The 22,696-nt window shown below is 39.5% G+C and overlaps 1 protein-coding gene across 2 annotated transcripts in view; it reads right to left on the reverse strand.

Moving 5' to 3' along the window:
- The window catches only part of NBEAL1 (neurobeachin like 1), a 228,732-nt gene that overhangs the window by 183,441 nt on the left and 22,595 nt on the right, over positions 1–22,696 (reverse strand). For both annotated transcript variants that reach the window (XM_089915931.1, XM_089915930.1), the window contains exons 2-3: positions 1,805–19,200; positions 361–637 (exon numbers count right to left, since the gene is read on the reverse strand). In XM_089915931.1, the coding sequence (XP_089772057.1) occupies positions 361–411 (51 nt within the window). In that variant the 5' untranslated portion in view covers positions 412–637; positions 1,805–19,200. The remainder of the gene's footprint in view (positions 1–360; positions 638–1,804; positions 19,201–22,696) is intronic.

Here is a 22,696-nt window from a genome sequence, read left to right on the forward strand (position 1 = left end):
TCTTCTCATTAAAATATCTCTATCTGTACTCCCACTTGTGGAAGGAAAAAAAAAAAGCACAAACAAAAATACAAATGTTTTATTTTTCTCAAAGGTCATACTTTTACTTATATAATTTTAGGATCCCTGAACACAAATATCAAATTAAAACCACATCCTACAGTTTTTAAGAGCATGCCAATATTGTGTATGTGTTCAAACGTGAAAAAGTGGAAAACAGAAAATCCTGTGTTTTTAAATTTGGGGTCATTACTATGAATAAATGTGCTATTATCCATTAAATAAAGCGCTAATAAGGCCAGTCACAAAATTTTATAACAAAGTATTTTAAAACTTAGAAATAAAAAGGAAAGCAGTTACCTTCGCACAATAAAGCATCCAAAGTTCAAAGAGTCTCTCTCTGGATGCCATTCTGGCTTTCACTCTGGCACTTTAATTTTTCCTCAAAAAAAAAAAGTTCAAGACCACAGCATGTTCATTTTATTTTCCAAGTTTTTCAGCCGTTACAGTAAAGCTCAAAGCAGTAGGGAAAACAAAAAGAAGTGAAACAAATGGACTATCTTCTGGTCAATAAAATTCAGTTTCAGCAGTTACTCCAACCTATCTTCATCAGTGGTCGTTGGGCAATTAGATAAATCTGTGAAAGAGAAAAATATGCAAGGATTTGCTTTAAAAAGAGGCCATGTTAATAATTATAGGTTTATCAGAACTAGAGATTTATCTACCTCACTTCCCACCAACAACCGGCTAAGCATTTACAACTGATTGGATTTCACAGAAACTTGTGTTTCAGGAAAACACAGCTAATACAATATATCACATCAACACAAAGTCAGAATCCTCTTGGGCAGAACTCAAAGATGAGTACTCATAACAAAAAATGTGTCCAATGATAATAAACAAAAAAAACGCCGTCCCCATTCATACATTTTCTATAAACATAGAAAAAGTACACTTACTACTGACATATTTCAAAGACACAGAATCCCTCAGAATTTTCTAGTCTGCTTCTTCAAACTTGTTGGGAATGTTTGTCGTGTGTTGCAGGGCAGGGCGTGGGGAGGAGGGTGAAGAATTCCTGGTTTGTTTGTTTGGACAATCCTCAGAGAGTGAAAGTCGACCTGCCCACCTGGCCTCTCTACCTCTCCATCCAGTAAGAAGAAAGGAGCACGCACTCACCGGCAAGGAAAACACCCCGAGAAAGCCTCCAAATGTTTTGGGGGACCTTTTTAAATTTTCTCCTCGCATCCCAGACAACCGAAAGGGAGGCAAACTTAAGACGTGCCAAGCTGCCAAGTGAAGCTTTGGGGAGGGGGCAAAGCGAGCTTGGCGTCCCCCTACCCGCTATCCACGCCCTCCCGACCGCACCGGGACACACCCGGGTCAACCTCGCCCCCTCACGGCCGCCCCTCACTCTACGGCGCGTTCACCACCAAGCACCCGGAGCCCTCCCATTTCTGCCACGCGGCCCCGTCTTCCCTACGACCCGCTCCCCATCACCGCGCTCACATTGGACGGTTGTGGTGCCGCCGCCGCCGCCAGGCCGACATCTAACTTGCTTCCCTTGCCCTCTTCCCAAGCTCAAGCCCCGTATCACCCCGCAGCTAGGCAAGAGGGCGGGAGAGGGAGGCGGGGTGACGACAGCGCGAGGCGGGGCGCGGGGCTGGGAGGAGACAGGGGCGGGGCTGTCCTCACGGCTAATGATTCCGGCCTCTAAGGATTTCCCCGCCCCGGGGCGGTAGCTACTCATTGGTCGCGAAGGCTGGGAAGGGGCGGGATGGCCTGAAGCCGCGCCCCTGCATACCTGCGCAGTCGCAGTCAACCCGGCTCTTGACGACCCGGCGGCGGTGCGCGGCGGCGCCCGGCGGAGCGCTCTAGTCTTCCCCGAGGTGGCCGCGTAGGAGGACCGACGTGCTTACGTCCACCCACCGCCGCTGCTGCGGACTACCAGACAGCGTTCGGCTGATGGCGTCATTTCCGCGAGTCATCTGAGGGCAGGGAACCGTACCGTGATAACTAAAGGGGATTTCTTTTTTTTTTTTTTTTTTTTTGTAAAAAGGAGATTGGTTGTGGGAGTGTATAGTGAGAACAGACAGCTGCTCCCACACCCCTGCAAAAATCCTTTCCCTTCATCGTGTTTGTGCCTCATACTTTCTCTGTCGCCGGGTGTCAAGTGCAAAGGGTTTATTTTACCACTACTCAAGGCTTCAAAAGGGTCTAGCTCTTACAAGAAAAGAAACAAAAGGAAAACGGCAGCATTTACTAGCTATAGGCAACTTTGGCGGGGGATGTTTAAGGAGACGGGAAGACTCTTGAGATTAGTACACCTAAACATTTTTAAAACCTTTGTGAAAAATGACAAGTATAGACAAAAGTAAACTAGTATAATGAAATCCTATATACCGTCGTTAATGTCCCATCTTGTTTCATCAATACCAGCAGCTGACAAACTGTTGAGTCAGAGAGTAAATATTTTAGGTTTTACAGACCATCCTGCTTGCAACTTAACAAAAATCAAAATAAGAATATTTTATGATGTGCGAAAACTAGATGAAATTCAAGTTCCAGTGTTGTAAAGTTTGTTGGAACCCAGCCATGCCCATTCCTTCACTATTAATAGCTGCTTTCACCCCAAGGTGGCAGAGTTGACACTAATTTAAAGTAGTTGTTTGCACATTAGGCCTTTTGAAGATCTCTTCTTGGTTCTCAAGCAGGCATGTGAACTTAATATGTGAAAACTTCGGGGGAGGAAGGGGGAGAAATTACTCTTGCTGCAGCATCCCCCATTTTAGTAATTAGCAGCTCCATTCTCCTAGCTGCTCAGTCTCAAGAACCTAGGAAGTATCCTTGCCAGCTTTCTTATATACCTCACATTCGATCTAATCCTTTAAGCTATATCTTCAAAATATATCTGGGCTCTAACCATTTTTCTACACCACCACCACCACTACCACCCTGATGTGAGTTACCACTAAATCTTTTCTGGATTATTGCAGTAGCCTTCCAATTTGTCTCCCTGCCTCTGCCTATGCACTTTCCCCACCTATGGATTCTTCTCAACATAGCAACCAGAGTGATCTTTTAACGTAGAAATAAGATGTCACTCCTTTGCTAAAAACCGTCCATTGGTTTCCCATCCCACTTAAAAGGGCCAGCAAGGACCTGTGTTTTCCTCCCACACTTCCCTCTCTAACTTCTCCAGCTACAGTACTATTCTAGCCTTCCGTTATATCATCCAGACACATGGCTTCCTTGCTGCTCCTCAAATTCACAAAGCACACTCCAGTCTCAGGGATTTTACATAAGCTGTCCCTCTACCTAGAGTGCTCTTTCCCCAAATGTCCACACACAATCTTAAAGTCTCTGCTCAAGGATCACCTTGTCCGTTGCTATAGTCTGAATGTTTGTGTCTTCCCGAAATTCGTATGTTGACATCCTACCCACCAAGGTGATACGTAGTATTAGGAGGTGGGGCCTTTGGGAGCTACTCAGGTCATGAAGGAGGAGTGCTCATGAATGGGATTAGTGCTCTTATAAAACAGATTTCACAGAGCTCCCTAACCCTTTATGCCATGTGAGGATACAGGAGAAGTCTGGGACCTGGAAGAGGGCATTCACCCAACCATGCTAGCACCCTAATCTTGGACTTCCAGCCTCCAGAACTACGAGAAAGAAATTTCTGATTATAAACTACCCAGTCTGTGGTATTATTATAGCAGTCCAGGCAGACAAAGACATCTGTGAAGCATTCCCTGACATTTCTTTAGAAAGTAGCATCCCCTTTTCTCCCTTAATCTATTTTTCACTATAGTATTTATCAGATGACATATAATTTATTTGTTTATTGTGAGCTTCCCTCTGGTAAAATTAAGCACCATGAAAACAGGGACTTTGCTCTCAGGTCTTTGTATAGTGTCTTATACACAGTAGGAGCTCAATAAACATTTGCATACTGTATAATGAAATAAATTACCTATTTCACTACATGTCTCTGTACTTATTCCACCTCAAATTTTCCTCCCACTAAAAACTGTTTACAGCATGTTGGATTCATAATAAGAATAGCACTATAAAACATAAATTTAATCAAGTTATAAATTATACCGAAAATAATAAACGTGTTGTTCATAAACAAAGGTGATAATATTGTTGTACATGTTGCTTCTCAAACTTTCAAGTGCATACAAATCACCTGGGGTTCTCGGTAAAATGCTGATTTTGATTGAGTAGGTCTGGGATTCAGTGGGTCAGTGGTCTGCCAAACTCCCAAGTGGCACCAATGCTGCTGATCCACAGACCACACTTCTGAGCATTAAAGTTCCCACAGTTAACAGAAGATGTATTTTGCTTTGTTTTGGAAGTAGTACTGATGGATTTGCATCCATCTACTCTCATCTTCTTCACCTTCCCCTTGTGACTAGTGACACAGATATCGAAGAGATATAGTATGTGACACAAAACCAAGCCAATTGCTACACGTAGGTATTGAATCCTCAAGCATGACATTATTGCTGTTAGAGCCAGGAAGAGATAAATACATCATCTGGGATGACTCATGGCTGTTCCTACTGGGATACAAAGGATGGTAGGATTTTGTTTTAGGGTCTGCATCATAGGGACAGTCCTCAGCTTTGCCACCAGTAAGGAGACTCCAGGGCACTGACTTCCCCTAGTTAACTCACAAAGGACTAATATATGTAACCTGTGTGGCAGTTCCCTCCTTTCTGTCCTATAGGTCTCTAGCTATGAACTGAAGAAGAGAAAGTCAAGGAACATATTGTCTCTGAGGAATCTGCTGGTTGATTCTCTTTTCCATCTAATAATTTCAATAATGGGATAGGTTGGTACCCACCAAACTTCTGTGAATGAGGATTATCCAAGTCTAATTTCTCCTTTCCCTTTTCCCTCAGACAAAATACACACTGAATTGCAGTGGAGGATTAAGCAGTTCTTTTGCTGAAGGTTTCAAGTCTCCCAAAGACAGAGTCGGGGGAGATCAGGAGTTATGTCTTTTTTTAGTTAATTCCTTTCCTTATACCACATAGAAGGAAACAAGCACAGTTACTCTCTGCATAGACTTAAATAAGATGTGTCTCCTTGGGCAATCCCCAGTTCCCTTAGCTCTCTCAATTCTCGGTTTTCTATGCACCCTATCTTTAAGCTGTTCCTCTCCAATGTCCCCATTATCCTCACACTATAAGTGTGGGATCCAGGCCCCTCTTGAGTCTGTTAAATTCTGCTGCATATAGATGCCAACCGTCTTCCTCTGCTGAGGCTTCTGAGGGCTCCCAGGAGTGGGGAAAAGCTTTTTTGTCAGTGGGTCCTTCAACAACACTAGGTGTCCCTCCTCCAGTGTCTTTCTAGCTACCTTTCTCCTAACAAACCTCAGGTGAATACATTTTCTTAATAAGACTGTTACTCAGCAGCCTTCTTAAATAATATGGCCTTGTTATCTAAAATCATGTTTCTGACCAACTTTTCATGGTAAAAGGCATACTCAAGAACTGAAATAGCCCTGCCTAAATCCACTGGATGCTTCTGTGCTCAAACAGTTTTGAATCTGATGGCAGAGTTAGGAATTTCAGTTCCCCTCACCAGATACAGCCTTGGAATGTTACTAAATTAATTAACAATGAAAATTACATCTGCCAAGATAACTGGAATATTCATGTCTCTCAGGGCATTATTTTGCCATAGAAAGAATACATAAGGAGGTAAAGTATAATCTCAGGATTGCTTTTTTTATCTTGATTGAGAGCAAGTTAAATTAATTAAATTAACTGGATGAGTAGTGACATCTTGTATAATAACCTGCATGCAATCATTCCCACGATGGGCAACCTGCCAACTGAAGCAGATACTTAATTGTGCTAGAGAGAACAAAGTTTTCCCTTGGACAGGGTTGGAGGCACATGAACAAACTTTTGCTTTCCAACCTCCCCTTTCATAAATTCTGTCCTGTCCATTTCCCTTCGATCCATACCTTTTCAGTTAGCATGGCTAGAGGCTTTTCGAGTTTATTGATCTTTTCCAAAAAACTAGCTTTTGGTTTTGTTAATTTTCAATATTGAAATATTGAATATTCAATATTCTTGCTCTTCTTTTTCTAGTTTCCTAAGGTGGAAGTTTAGATGATTGATTTTAGATCTTTCTTCTTTTCCAATATACGCATTCAGTGCTGTAAATTTCCCTCTAAGCACTCCATTCGCTGCATCCCACAAGTTTCAACAAGTTGTATTTTCATTTTCATTTAGTTCAAAATGTTTTACTTTCTCATGAGATTACCTCTTTGACCATGAGTTATTTAGAAGTGTGTTGTTTAATCTCCAGATATTTCGGGATTTTTTCGAACTATCTTTCCGTTACTGATTTCTAGTTTAATTCTACTGTGGTCTGACAGCAGACGCTGTATAATTTCTAGTCTTCTAAATTTGTTAAGGTGTGTTTTAGAGCCGAGAACGTGGTCTATCTTGGTGAATGGTCCATGTGAGCTTGAGAATGTGTATTCTGCTATTGTTGATGAAGACACATGGATGTCAACTATATCCAGTATGATTGATGGTGCTGTTGGGTTCAACTATGTCTTTACATCTGCCCTGGATCTATTTCTGATATAATGGGAGTCTCCAACTATAATAATGGATTCATCTATTTCTCCTTGCAGTTCTATCAGTTTTTCTTCAGGTACTTTGACGCTCCCTTAGTAAGTTCATACACATTAAGAATTGTTATGTCTTCTTGGAAAACTGACCCCTTTATCATTATGTAATGCCCCACTTTATCCTTGATAATTTTCCTTGCTCTAATGTCCACTCTGTCTGAAATTAATATAGCTATTCCAGCTTTCTTTTTATTAGTGTTGGCATGTTTTATCTTTCTCCATCCATTTACTTTTAATCTATATGTGTCTTTAAAGTGGGTTTCTTGTAGACAACATATAGCTGGGCCTTGTTTTTTGACCTACTCAACAATCTCTGCCTTTTATATAGTGTATTTAGAGCATTAATGTTTAAATGATATTGATATAGTTGGATTAATATTTACTATATTTGTTACTGTTTTCTATTCATTGCCCTTGTTCTTTTTTTTTTTTTTGCGGTATGCACGCTTCTTACTGTTGTGACCTCTCCCGTTGTGGAGCACAGGCTCCGGACGCACAGGCTCAGAGGCCATGGCTCACCGGCATAGCCGCTCCACGGCATGTGGGATCTTTCCGGACCGGAGCACGAACCCGTGTCGCCTGCATCGGCAGGCGGACTCTCATCCACTGCGCCACCAGGGAAGCCCTGCCCTTGTTCTTTGTTCTAATTTTTTCTTCCACTTTTTCTTCCTTTTATGGTTTTAAGGGAGCATTTTATATGATTCCGTTTCCTCTCCTTTCTTAGCATATGAGTTGTACTTTTTTTTTTTTAAACCTTTTCTGTGGTTGCCCTAGAGTTTGCAAAATACTTTTACAACTAATCAAAGTCCACTTTCAAAAAACCCTGTACTTCTTCAAAGGCAGTGCAAGAACTTTATAACAAAATATTCTTAATTCCTCCCTCTTGTCCCTTGTATCATTATTCTCAGTCATTTCACTATACGTAAGTAAACATATGCATATACACACATAAGCATACATAATTGAACATACTGTTGCTATTATTATTTTGAACAATTGTCAGATCAATTAAGAAAAATAAAAATTTTTATTTTACTTTCACTTATTCTTTGTCTGATGTTTCCTTTCTTTATGTAGATCCAAGTATCTGATCTATATTGTTTTCCTTCTCTCTGAAGAACTTCTTTTAATATTTCTTGCAAGGCAGGTCTACTGGCAACAATTTCCCTCAATTTTTGTTTGTCTAAGAAAGTCTTTATTTCCTCTTCACTTCTGAAGAATAATTTCATGGGGTACAGAATTCCAGGTTCGTGTTTTTTCTCTCAACACTTTATTTTCTTTTTTCTTTTTGGCTGCGTTGGGTCTTCATTGCTACACGTGGTCTTTCTCTAGTTGTGGCAAGCAGGGGCTACTCTTCGTTTTGTTGTGCAGGCTTCTCATTGTGGTGGCTTCTCTTGTCGCAGTACACGGGCTCTAGGCGCACGGTCTTCAGTAGTTGTGGCTTGCAGGCTCTAGAGCACAGGCTCAGTGGTTGTGGCTCGCAACCTTAGTTGCTCCTTGGCATGTGGGATCTTCTGAGACCAGGACTCAAACCTGTGTCCCCTGCATTGGCAGGCGGATTCTAAACCACTGCACCGCCAGGGAAGTCCCCTCTCTCAACACTTTAAATATTTCACTCCATTCTACTTGTTTGAATGTTTCTGAAGAGAAGTCAGATTTAATTTTTTATCTTTGTTCCTCTATAGGAAAGGTGTTTTTTCCCCTCTGGCTTCTTTCAATATTTTTCTTTATCTTTGATTTTCTAACATTGAATATGATATGCCCAGGTGTAGCTTTTTTTTTTTGCATTTATCTTGCTTGGTGTTCTTTGAGATTCCTGAATCTGTGCCTTGGTGTCTGTCATTACTTTGGGGAAATTCTCAGTATTTATTGCTTCAAATATTACTTCTGTTCCTTTCTTTCATTTCTTTCTGGTATTCCCATTACACACATATTATATCTTTTGTAGTTGTCCCACGGTTCTTGGATATTCTGTCCTGTTTTTGTTTTGTTTCAGTCTTTTCTTCTTTTTGTTTTTCCATTTTGGAAATTTCTACTGACATATCTCAAGCTCAAAGATTCTTCTCAGCTGTGTCCAGTCTAATAATGAGTTCATCAAAGGCTTCTTCATTTCTGTTGCAGTGTTTTTGATCTATAGCATTTATTTTTTATTCTTAGAATTTCCATCGCTGTTTACATTGCCCATCTCTTCTTGCATGCTGTCTACTGTATTTACTAAAGCTGTTAGCATATTAATCATAATTGTTTTAAATTTTCTGTATGATAATTCTCAACATCCCTGCCATATATAAGTCTGGTTCGGATGCTTGCTCTGTCTCTTCAAATTGTGTTTTTTGCATTTCAGTATGCTCTATAATTTTTGATAGCCAGACATGATATACTGGACAAAGGAACTGCAATTAAAGAAACCTTTAGTAATATGGCAGTAGTGTGTTAGGGGAGGGGAAGCTTTCTATAGTCCTGGGATTAGGTCTCAGTCTTTTTAATGAGTCTATGCCTCTGACCTGTGTACTTCACAAATGCTTCTCAGTTCCCCCCCCCCCTTAGGTGGGACAGGATAGCTACAGTGTACTGCAGTTGGGTATTTCCCTTCCCCCAAGTCAGCTAGGCTCTGATAAAACCCCAATAGTTTCAGCTCTGGTAAAATAGTTTCTCTTGGTGGCAGACTTGTTAAAAAGAACAGAATGCTCTGCTTATTCGAAAATGGTTCTTTTTCCCCTCCCTCTGTCAGAAACATGAGGGGATTTTTCTCCAATATTTACTATGAGAACCTGATTGACCTCCTCGCAATAAAACTCAAAAAGTTGGGGGAGACTCCTCCATTGCTGGGACCTCCTGGAGTTTTTAACTCTCAGACTAGTTCACTCTACTCTGAGCCTCCAGTGTTTTGTCAATTACAGGTAAGTTTCTCCTACCCCCCCCCCCACCAGTATGGATTCCTATGGAGGATTCTGCTCAGGGTTTCTGTTCTGGTAAGATTTGGTTCTCTGTATTCACCTGTCTGTCGCTGCAGTTTTGCAGGTAGTGGTTTGCCCTGTGACCTCACATCTCTGATGGAGCTAAGAAGAATTGTTCATTTTTCAGTTTGTTCAACTCTTTACTTGTTAGGATGGAGTGATAACTTTCAAGATCCTTACATGCTGAACCCAAAACTAGAAGTCTTATCCATACCTTTTCAGTAGGTACCACACAGTTGTCTAAACTACGGTCAGACATACTAATGCAAACACTCTGATTCTGATTACATTGACTCGAATATGGGTGTTTCTAAAATTTTTTACCCATTTACAGATTTCTTTATTAAAGTCGATTACTTTATGTATTCTCCTTTAGAATCACAGAACTAGAAAACTGGAAGTTATCACAGAGATCATGTAATTCAATATCTTCATTTTAAATATTAAAAAATCAAGGCCTGAATCTGAATCAAACCAAGCCTCTAGACCAGCACTGTCCAATAGAAATTTCCGCCATGATGGAAATGTTCCACATCTGTGCTGTTTAGTACAGTAGCCACTAGCCTTATGCAACCATTGAACAATAGAAATGTGACTTGTGCAACTGAGAAATGAATTTTTAGTTGTATTTATTTTTAACTTAGACACATGTAGCTAATGGCTACTGTATTGGACAGTGCAGCTCTAAAGCTAATTTGCATTGTAGGAAACACAGAGGATAGAGAAATAAATTAAATGACAATTTATTAAAAATAAATTGAGGGATTTTCCTGGTGGTGCAGTGGTTAAGAATCTGCCTGCCAGTGCAGGGGACATGAGTTCGACCCCATGAGTTCGTCCGGGAAGATCCCATGTGCTGCAGAGCAACTAAGCCTGTGAGCCACAACTACTGAACCCATGCGCCACAACTACTGAAGCCTGCGCACCTACAGCCCGTGCTCAGCAACAAGAGAAGCCACCACAATGAGAAGCCCGCACAACACAACGTAGAGTAGCCCCCGCTTGCTGCAACTAGAGAAAGCCTGCATGCAGCAACAAAGACCCAACGTGGCCAAAAACAAATTTTTTAAAAACTTATAAAAAATAAATTGATGTCTAGAGGAGTTGACTAGCCCTGTAGCATACTGCTTATGGTTGACAGAACTAGAACTAAAACCCAGAACTCTTTAATTCTAGGCTTTTTTGACTATATTGTGCCACCTTTCAGAGTCCAAAGGTTGATGAATTTTGAGCAAGTTTTCTCAACCTCAGCACTACTGACATTTTGTACTAGATACTTTTTTGTTCTGGGGAGCTTTATTGTGCATTGTAGAATGCTTAGGAGCATCTGGCATACACGCAATAAATGCCAGTACTGTCTTCCAGTTGTGACAACCAAAAAGGTCTCCAGACAACACCAAATATCCTGGGGATAAAAACTGGGGGCAAAACCATCCCCAGTTGAGAACCTCTGGTTCCTAGGATTTCCTAGGTACATAAGATGTCCTTTAGGACCACCAAAAGAGGCAAGGTAGGTCCAACTTAATAGTACAATGAGAACTTCAAGAATGTGATCTAGTTTTAAAACTACAAATTAGGGAATTCCCTGGCAGTCCAGTGGTTAGGACTCGGTGCTTTCACTGTCAGGGCCTGCGTTCAATCCCTGGTCAGGGAACTAAGATACCACAAGCTGTGTGGCACGGCCAAAAAAAACCCCCCAAAACAAAAAAACAAAACAAACAAAAAAAGCTGTAAATTAACTCAAGACAGGGCTGCCTATTGGTGGCTATCACCAGAATTAAGACCAAAAATCAAGGAACGCATAATAATTGTTTGTTGAGCGCCTATTATGCACACAGTACTATGTGCTTTACATCTTTTATCTCTAATTCTCAAACTAACATTGCAAGGCAAATAGAATTCTCATTTTACAGATTAGATAACTGTGGTTCAGAAAGTTTAAGGAACTGGCACAAGGTCACACAGGTAGCTAGCAAAAAAGAGAGACAAAATTCATACCAATTAGCAATATCTGATTTTAACACCCATGTACTTTCTACTTGGATACCCATCTCTCTAACAACATTTTGGTACTCAGGACTGCAGATCTGAAGCATAAGATAAAGAAAGGGGGAAAGAAAAGAATAAGGGGAATTCTTACTGAGGTAAAGGTACATTTAATGGGGAGAGTTGCAGGGAGATACTGCCAAATAATTACTATGATTAAAGCAGGCTTCTAGTAGAGAGTGGTACCTGAGCAAGGCCATGAAGGAATGTTAGAATTTGGGTGTCCAGAAAGAAGAGGAGGAGAATTCTGAAAAAAGAATGCCTTAGGTAAAAGCTTGACTCCTAGGGGCTTCCCTGGTGGTACAGTGGTTAAGAATCCGCCTGCCAATGCAGGGGACACAGGTTCGCGCCCTGGTCGGGGAAGATCCCACATGACGCAGAGCAACTAAGCCCATGTGCCACTGCTACTGAGCCTGTGCTCTAGAGCCCACGAGCCACAACTACTGAAGCCTCTGCGCCTAAAGCCTGTGCTCCACAAGAGAAGCCACCACCAGCAGAAACCCACGCACCACAATGAAGAGTAGCCCCCACTCTCTGCAACTAGGGAAAACCCACGTACAGCAATGAAGACCCAACGCAGCCAAAAATAAATAAATTTTAAAAAAAAACTTAGTGATATAAAACAATCATTTTATTGAACTCACAGATTCTACGGACCAGGAATTTGGGCAGAGGAAAGAAGGGATGGCTTGTCTCTGCTCCACAGTGTCTGGGGTCCCAGCTGGAAAACTCAGAGGCTAGGAGTGACTTAATGGCTGAGGGCTGAAATGATCTGGAGACATCTTCATTTATATGTCTGGGGGTTGATGGTGACTGTTGTTTGGGACTTCAGTGGACTGTCAAAGTAACACCAGCCAAATCATAACACCACACAGTCAAACTGTGTGGGTTCATTTAGGCTTCCTCACGGTGATTTCTTAAAGAAGAAACAAAAAGCACTAGCCATGAGGGAAAAATATGATAACTTTAACTACATTAAGATTAAGAAAGCTTGTTCCTCAAAAGCACCATAGAGAGAGTGAAAAGATGCCGTGGAATGGGAAAATGTATTTGCAATACATATTTTATTTGGAATATACATTACATTATTCGGAATAGATGAAGAGTCCTAACAAATAAGTAATACAAACTATCTAAAACTTTTTATTTTTTTTAATTAATTTATTGTTTTTGATAGTTTAGTAAAAGAAGAATACACTGTGACCAATAAGGATTATTTAGGAATACAAGAATGGCTTAAAATCACGAAATCAATTAACCTATTAGTAGGTTAAGGAGAAAAAATCACAAAGATTCTCTGAGGTTGAAAAGTTTTCAATTAAAATATACATGCATTCCTGATTTTTTAAGGTTAAGCTGTCGAAAAAATTTCCATAGAACTAGAAAGTAATCCCTTTCCATCATCAAGAACAGCTATCACAAACACACAGCCTACCTTTTTGAAAGAGGAAAGGCATTCTCGTTAATATAATGAACAAGACAAGAATGCAAGCAAATGGGGCTTCCCTGGTGGCGCAGTGGTTAAGAGTCTGCCTGCCAATGCAGGGCCACGGGTTCGAGCCCTGGTCTGGGAGGATCCCACATGCCGCGGAGCAACTGCGCCCGTGAGCCACAACTGCTGAGCCTGCGCGTCTGGAGCCGGTGCGTCTGGAGCCTGTGCGTCTGGAGCCTGTGTGTCTGGATCCTGTGCTCCGCAACAAGAGAGGCCGCGACAGTGAGAGGCCCGCGCGCCGCGATGAGGACTGGCCCCCACTCACTGCAACTGGAGAAGGCCCTCGCACAGAAACGAAGACCCAGCACAGCCAAAAATTAATAAATAAATAAATTGAAAAAAAAAAAAGAATGCAAGCAACTGCTGCTATTTTAGACTGTTATAGAGGTTCTAGCCAGGTATTATTTTCTTTTTTATTAAATTTATGTCTTTTATTTTTGGCTGCACTGGGTCTTCATTGCTGTGTGCGGGCTTTCTCTAGTTGCGGCGAGCAGGGGCTGTTCTTCATTGCGGTGCGCAGGCTTCTCATTGTGGTGGCTTCTCTTGCTGCAGAGCATGGGCTCTAGGTGCATGGGCTTCAGTACCTGCGGCACACAGGCTTCAGTAGTTGTAGCTTGCAGGTTCTAGAGCACAGGTTCAGTAGTTGTGGCGCATGGGCTTAGTTGCTCCGCAGCATGTGGGAGCTTCCTGGAGCAGGGCTCGAACCCGTGTCCCCTGCACTGGCAGGCAGATTCTTTTTTTTGTTTTTGCAGTACGCGGGCCTCTCACCGCCGTGGCCCCTCCCATTGCGGAGCACAGGCTCTCTGGACGCGCAGGCCCAGCAGCCATGGCCCACAGGCCCAGCCGCTCCACGGCACGCGGGATCCTCCCGGACCGGGGCACAAACCCGTGTCCCCTGCATCGGCAGGCGGACTCTCAACCACTGCGCCACCAGGGAAGCCTCAGTCAGATTCTTAACCACTGCACCACCAGGGAAGTCCCAGGTATGATTTTCTATCTGGAAAATCCAGGAAAATCATCCAAAAATGTGTCATCTGCTTTGGCTCAGGTAATTTGGATTTGTGTCCCTGGGAAGAGAGAACGCTTCGGCTTGGCTGAAATTGTTCAGTTTTCAAATATATTCAGGAGTCCTTGCCTCTGGGGAGAGAAGAAGCTCGCAGCTCGGCGGCTGTCAGCCACTGGCCTAAAACTTTTTAAATGGGCAAAATATTTGGATTGGTCATTCACAGGAAGGGAAATACAAAGGGCTGACAAATATTGAAAAGATACTCAAACCCATTTGCAATTAACGAAATGCAAATTAAATCCACAATTTAAAAAAAAACCATATACTTATCACTTCACAAAAATAATAAAGTCTATCAAAAGTACTGTTGAAGATATGAAACAACTGGTATTATCACACACTTAGAGTATACTTTGGTACAATCAGTTTGGAAATCAGTTTGGCACTATCTGGTAAAAATAAAAATATGAATATTCAATGACCCAACAGCTACTTTGTATATAGGCTTGAGAAACTGTGCACGTGTACCAGAAGGTATGTACGACCTGTACCATTTGAATATGAATTTATGTATTTCACCAATTTACAAACTAAAGGAGAAAAATCATATAATCATCTCAGTATATGCAATATGTGACAAAATTCAACATCCATTTATAATGTAAACTCTTGGCATACTAGAGAAGATCTGAAATCTAAAGAGCTCCAAATGTGTATGAACTACAGAATGTAATTTTCCTTTCCAATTAAATATCCTCTAAACTATTTGGTATATAAAAGTCTAAGATAATACTTCAGGGACAAGGTTCCTTAAAGACTGTCCTTCTATTTACTACATCTTTATAACATCTTTTTAAAAAATATATACATTTATTTATTTGGCTGCGCCAAATATCATTGCAGCAGGCATGTGGGATCTAGTTCCCTGACCAGGGGTAGAACCCGGGCCCCCTGCATTGGGAGCATGGAGTCTTAACCACTGAACCAGCAGGGGAGTCCCTATAACATCTTTTTAATGAAAACTTTTGTTGCCAGCGATTTCAAAGATCAAGGTGGGTTGAAAATAAAATTAAAATGTTAATACTACTCTGGAAAAAAATTAGTCCCCACATTAATATATTAATGCATATCCTATAGTCCCTTACCTGAAGGATCACCATTTAATTTATATATGGTAATTTATATACAGTAATTCTCTAGATTGGCAGGAAGCTTACTCTTTCTTATGGTGAATTTTGATAGTTCATGAATTAATTTGGGGTTAAATCTGGCTATAACACATACTGGAGTAAAACAATCTTAGGTTTAGAGCTTCCGTTCTTGGCTTCTTCGCTGTAAGGTAGTTAACCTCTCTGAGTTTATTTCTCTTGCATAAAATTGGGATACTAATACCCAGGCCAGGGCTTCCCTGGTGGTGCAGTGGTTAAGGGCTTTGAGCCACCTGATACAGGCCAACCTCCTGACCTCTGGGAAAGAGAGGAGGGCTGGAGAATGACTTCAATCACAGGCCAATGATGTAATCAATCGCTTCTATGTAATGAAACCCCAATAAATGCTCTGGACACAAAGCTCAGTGGCGCTTCTTGGTTGAATACATTGATGTGATGGGAGGGTGAAGTGCCCTGATTCCGTGGGGAGAAGGCATGGAACTTCTGTATTCAAGACCCTCCCAAATCTTACCTTATATGTCTTTTATTTGGCTATTCCTGATTTGTATCCTTTTTGATAAAACGAATTGTAAGCACAGTGCTTTCTTGAGTTCTGAGTCATTCTAGGAAATTATCAAACCTAAAGGGGTCATGGGATCATCCCAGATTTGCAGGCAGCTGGAAGTGCAGGTGACCTAAGGATCCCACTTTTGACTGGTGTCTTGTTGGGGACCATGCCCTTTGTGTGGTCTGTGCTAACTCTGGATGGTTAGTGCCAGAAGTGAATTGTAGTATACCAGCTGTTGTCAGAATAAACACCAGTAATGTAAAATGTATTAAGAGATGCATGAAAGAATGGTTATCAAATTATTAAAGGTATTTATCTCCAAACTAATTCCAGGTGATTTTTATTGTTTTAAAACATCTTTCATGTCTTAATCAAATTTTTTATAATGATTATATGTTATATATATAATGGGGAGAAGCTTTTTATGCTGTGAGGGGAAAAGTAAGCTCTGGAAGACATACTATTAGGTGAAGAAACTAAGATGCTGAACAGTAGGTATTATAAGATCCATTTATACTTATATATGTATATATATATATATATTCATGTATATTATGTATATTTAACGAATATGGAGGTATGTACATACTAATAGAATGAGAATAGGAATAATATACTATAAAATGCTGTTGACGGTGGTTATCTATAAGGAAAGGTGTCAGGAGGGAGTCATTTGCTATGCATATTTCTATATTGTTTGAATCTTTTACAACTAGAGTATTTATGTTACTCAACCAGTAAAAAAAAAAAGACAAAACAATTCCACAAAAATGTTTTTAAAAAGGCCAACAAAAATTGATTTTTTTAAAAAAGTAGATTGCATTTCTAAGAATTTGTCCATTTCTTCCAGGTAGTCCATTTTATTGGCATAGAGTTGCTTGTAGTAATCTCTCATGATCTTTTGTATTTCTGCACTGTCAGTTGTTACTCCTTTTTCATTTGTAATTCTATTGAGTCTTCTCCCTTTTTTTCTTGATGAGTCTGGCTAATGGTTTTTCAATTTTGTTTATCTTCTCAAAGAACCAGGTTTTAGTTTTATTGATCTTTGCTATCATTTCCTTCATTTCTTTTTATTTCTGATCTGATCTTTATGATTTGTTTCCTTCTGCTAACTTTGGGGTTTTTTTGTTCTTTCTCTAATTGCTTTAGGTGCAAGGTTAGGTTGTTTATTCGAGATGTTTCCTGTTTCTTAAGGTAGGATTGTATTTCTATAAACTTCCCTCTTAGAACTCCTTTTACTGCATCCCATAGGTTTTGGGTCGTCGTGTCTCCATTGTCATTTGTTTCTAGGTATTTTTTGATTTCCTCTTTGATTTCTTCAGTGATCACTTCGTTATTAAGTAGTGTATTCTTTAGCCTCCATGTTGTATTTTTTACAGATCTTTTCCTGTAATTGATATCTAGTCTCATAGCGTTGTGGTCGGAAAAGATACTTAATATGATTTCAATTTTCTTAAATTTACGAAGGCTTGATTTGTGACCCAAGGTATGATCTATCCTGGAGAATGTTCCATGAGCACTTGAGAAAAATGTGTATTCTGTTGCTTTTGGATGGAATGTCGTATAAATATCAATTAAGTCCATCTTGTTTAATGTATCATTTAAAGCTTGTGTTTCCTTATTTATTTTCATTTTGGATGATCTGTCCATTGGTGAAAGTGGGGTGTTAAAGTCCCCTACTATGAACGTGTTACTGTCGATTTCCCCTTTTATGGCCGTTAGTATTTGCCTTATGTATTGAGGTGCTCCTATGTTGGGTGCATAAATATTTACAATTGTTATATCTTCTTCTTGGATCGATCCCTTGTTCATTATGTAGTGTCCTTCTTTGTCTCTTCTAATAGTCTTTATTTTAAAGTCTATTTTGTCTGATATGAGAATTGCTACTCCAGCTTTCTTCTGATTTCCATTTGCATGGAATATCTTTTTCCATCCCCTCACTTTCATTCTGTATGTGTTCCTAGGTCTGAAGTGGGTCTCTTGTAGACAGCATATATATGGGTCTTGTTTTTGTATCCATTCAGCCAGTCTGTGTCTTTTGGTGGGAGCATTTAATACAGTAGAGAAAAGACAGCCTCTTCAATAAGTGGTGCTGGGAAAACTGGACAGGTACATGTAAAAGTATGAGATTAGAACACTCCCTAACACCATACACAAAAATAAGCTCAAAATGGATTAAAGATCTAAATGTAAGGCCAGAAACTGTCAAACTCTTAGAGGAAAACATAGGCAGAACACTCTATGACATAAATCACAGCAAGATACTTTTTGACCCACCTCCTACAGAAATGGAAATAAAAACAAAAATAAACAAATGGGACCTAATGAAACTGAAAAGCTTTTGCACAGCAAAGGAAACCATAAACAAGACCAAAAGACAACCCTCAGAATGGGAGAAAATAATTGCAAATGAAGCAACTGACAAAGGATTCATCTCCAAAATATACAAGCAGCTCATGCAGCTCAATAACCAAAGAACAAACAACCCAAACCAAAAATGGGCAGAAGACCTAAATAGACATTTCTCCAAAGATATACAGATTGCCAACAAACACATGAAAGAATGCTCAACATCATTAATCATTAGAGAAATGCAAATCAAAACTACAATGAGATATCATCTCACACTGGTCAGAATGGCCATCATCAAAAAATCTAGAAACAATAAATGCTGGAGAGGGTGTGGAGAAAAGGGAACACTCTTGCACTGCTGGTGGGAATGTAAATTGATACAGCCACTATGGAGAACAGTATGGAGGTTCCTTAAAAAACTACAAATAGAACTACCATACAACCCAGCAATCCCACTACTGGGCATATACCCTGAGAAAACCATAATTCAAAAAGAGTCATGTACCAAAACGTTCATTGCAGCTCTATTTACAATAGCCAGGACATGGAAGCAACCTAAGTGTCCATCATCGGATGAATGGATAAAGAAGATGTGGCACATATATACAATGGAATATTACTCAGCCATGAAAAGAAACGAAATTGAGTTATTTGTAGTGAGGTGAATGGACCTAGAGTCTGTCATACAGAGTAAAGTAAGTCAGAAAGAGAAAAACAAATACCATATGCTAACACATATATATGGAATCTAAGGGAAAAAAAAAAAAAGGTCATGAAGAACCTAGGGGTAAGATGGGAATAAAGACACAGACCTACTAGAGAATGGACTTGAGGATATGGGGGGGGAAGGGTAAGCTGTGACAAAGTGAGAGAGTGGCATGGACATATATACATTACCAAATGTAAAACAGATAGCTAGTGGGAAGCAGCTGCATGGCACAGGGAGATCAGCTCGGTGCTTTGTGACCACCTAGAGGGGTGGGATAGGGAGGGTGGGAGGGAAGGAGACACAAGAGGGAAGAGATATGGGAACATATGTATATGTGTAACTGATTCACTTTGTTATAAAGCAGAAACTAACACACCATTTTAAAGCAATTATACTCCAATAAAGATGTTAAAAAAAAAAGTAGATTGCAATATAAAAATGGTCTAGTGAAAAAAATTGATATTTCACACAAGAAAAAGAAATATTTGAAAAACACATCACTAATAAAAAATGTTAATCTTAACAAAAGTGAAATATCATTTCAAATTAGAAAAGCCTTAAATTATCATATTTAATTCTCATGAAGACATGATCAGATGTACCATCAAAAATTACTTTGAAACAGCGTAAAACAACATAAAATGTACAGGAAGAAACTTGATAATCTTATCACTAGTGTGAAAATGCTTATGTTCTTTAAATAGCATTTCCAAATCTAGGAAACTAAACCAGAAAACATAGTAGTCAGAGATACAAAACATGATTTTTATACAAAAAATATTTGGCATTAAAAATACTGGAAATATCTAAATGTCCAAAAACTGTGAGGAATGAAATATATAGATGTGAAAAACCTATATTATGCAATATTATGCATCCATTAAAATGATAATTTTGAAGAACCTTTAAGGCAATAAAAAAATACAATGTAGTGTTCAGTTTTAATAAAGCAGTATTTATAACTGCTTATGATCCAAATTATGTTTAAAGAAGATACATTCCTCAATTTTAAAAATAATTATTTTTTCTTTTTCAAGGTTCCTCAATGAAAGCTTACTATTTTAATATTTTTTATTGTTTTAAAATTATATTTACTCAGTAACATTTTAAGGCAATGTTTCAGACAACCAGTTGTCCATTTAATCTTTGGTTTCCTGATAGAACACTTTTTCAATACAATAAAAATATTTTAATTTACTTGATAAAGCACTGAACCTTTAAAGTACACCTGGGGTTAAAGCTCTAAGGCTGACACTAACTGTATGATTCTGGGAAAATTATTTATTCCTTCTGAGCCAAATTCACTCATCTGTTTAAAGGGAAAAAAAAGACTGGGTCAGACTTTCAGGGTCTTCTCTAGGTCTAAAAATATTATGATCCACTATTATTTATTGATACCACTGATAAAATATAAATCTCTTTTTTCTACTCTAGTTTGATGACTTATTCAAATGTGATAGATTTGTTCAGGAAGATTAATAAATTTGAGGAGGGCTGGATTAGGATTTTAGGGTTAGAATGAACTTTATTAACCATCTGCTATCGTACAATCATACAAACTGAGACCAGGGATGGCAGCTGACTAACCCATGATAATAAAATAGAAAAACTGAAAACCAAGCACCGAAAGTAAAAATCTCCCAGAGCTAATTATTAAGATCAATGGTTTCCCATTTAGACACTCTTTGAATAAAATACAGCAAATGCCAAGAATTAGTAATATTTAAAAATTAACACATTTTTTATTAATGCGGTTGAACAAATAGTCATATATACACTCAAATCACATTATTCATTTGTTTAGTGACAATGTTAGATTCTCAGATACCTCAGCAATTAATCTACAACACCTCAGGGGTTTCAGCCAATAGGAAGGGAACTACTGATAAAGACAACTAGCAAATATAAATAGGAAAGAAGCTAAATCTCAGTTCACAGTAAAATTCAAAGTGATATTTTATTTATTTTTTGTTTTTTTGTTGTTTTTTGTTTTTGTTTTGTTTTGTTTTTTTGCGGTATGCAGGTCTCTCACCGTTGTGGCCTCTCCCGTTGAGGAGCACAGGCTCCGGAAGCGCAGGCTCAGCAGCCATGGCTCACGGGCCCAGCCACTCCGCGGCATGTGGGATCTTCCCGGACCGGGGCACAAACCCGTTTCCCCTGCATCGGCAGGCGGACTCTCAACCACTGCGCCACCAGGGAAGCCCCAAAGTGATATTTTAAATTGTATCTTCAAATGTTTACTGATACTTGACAGAAGTACCCTCTTTTGAGTCTCAATTTCTCGTTTATAAAGTGTGAACATTCACTGTTGCCAACAGGACTGATATAAAGACAGATAATTATGTAAAAACACAATGCATAGTATATAATAGCTATTCAATGTCAGTTCCTTTCCCCTTGCCCTTTGCATTCTGAAAATTATCATGATCAAATAGGACCAGAACCTGTAAAAGTTATATGTCAGGAAATTTAATGATACAGGAAGAGAAAAGAAATAAAATACTGCCTAGCTATGAAATCTGCATCATACCCATTTAATGAACAAATTGCTCCATTTAATAGCGTTTTATTACTGGTCTGCATCCAGTCCCTTTTTTTTTTTCCCCCCGGTACGCGGGCCTCTCACTGCTGTGGCCTCTACCGCCACGGAGCACAGGCTCCGGACGCGCAGCCTCAACGGCCATGGCTCACGGGCCCAGCCACTCCACGGCATGTGGGATCCTCCCGGACCGGGGCACGAACCCGCGTCCCCTGCATCGGTAGGCGGACTCTCAACCACTGCGCCACCAGGGAAGCCCCATCCAGTCCCTTTTGATACCCATATTGATACCCATGTCATGAGAAGTATCATCAACTCTGGGGCCTATGTGTATAGCTTCCATAAGCCATGGGCTCCATAGAGCCAAGATATTTCAGAGAACCACTGAATTCTAGCCCTCATTCTCACTCTCCCAGGTTGCAGATGAAGAAATAAATTGATTCACCCAAGATTACTCAATTAAGTAAGGATCAGAACTAGTTCTCTGCTCCTATTATTTCACATATCACCCAAACTACTTATTCTACCAGCATCCATTGCTGAGTTTTCTATTGTAGTTTACTTCCTGTGAAAATACTTTTAGCCAAAGGGTATAGACAAAAATAGAAGAATTAATTGGCTATAAAATTGCAGGGCAGGTTTAGGTGAAATTAAAAATAATCAATATACAGCTACAGGTTGTAACTAAATGAAATTCATGACCATTTTAAACCATCTTTTCCTCCTTTATATTCTTAAAGTAGAAATGGGTAAAGCTCTAGCTCCTGTGCTTACTACTACAGAGTTAAAATCAATGGAACTGTAAACTCTAGTGTAATTAAAAATTAAAATGACTTCAGTGTTTCCATGGAAATAAAAAGACCTGATGAATAAAAAATTACTATTACACAACTGATATAGAAGTCTGTTACTCTGAAAGTCACACATTGTTTCTTACATGTTTTTGTTTTCTTTTATTCTTGCCTATATCCTTTGGTTAAATTCTTCTTGAAGGTCTAAATACATCCATATTTTGTGTTAATATAATTCTGATATCAAAACATTTCAATGTATTTTCAAATGTTAATCGAACCTGACAAGAGAGGAAAGATCGTCTTAAGACAGTTAATATATTTACATAATTCTAATCACCTTCTTAAAGCCAGAATGTGTACTGTCACTTAACCATATTTTAGGTGAAAGCAAAATAAGTGAAAAAGTTTAATAATGTATTAAATA

Source organism: Delphinapterus leucas, chromosome 8 (genome assembly GCF_059928025.1).
Source record: "Delphinapterus leucas isolate spDelLeu-1000000601 "Yukka" chromosome 8, BTC_Dleu_Yukka2, whole genome shotgun sequence".
In the NCBI taxonomy this organism is placed as follows: domain Eukaryota; kingdom Metazoa; phylum Chordata; class Mammalia; order Artiodactyla; family Monodontidae; genus Delphinapterus; species Delphinapterus leucas.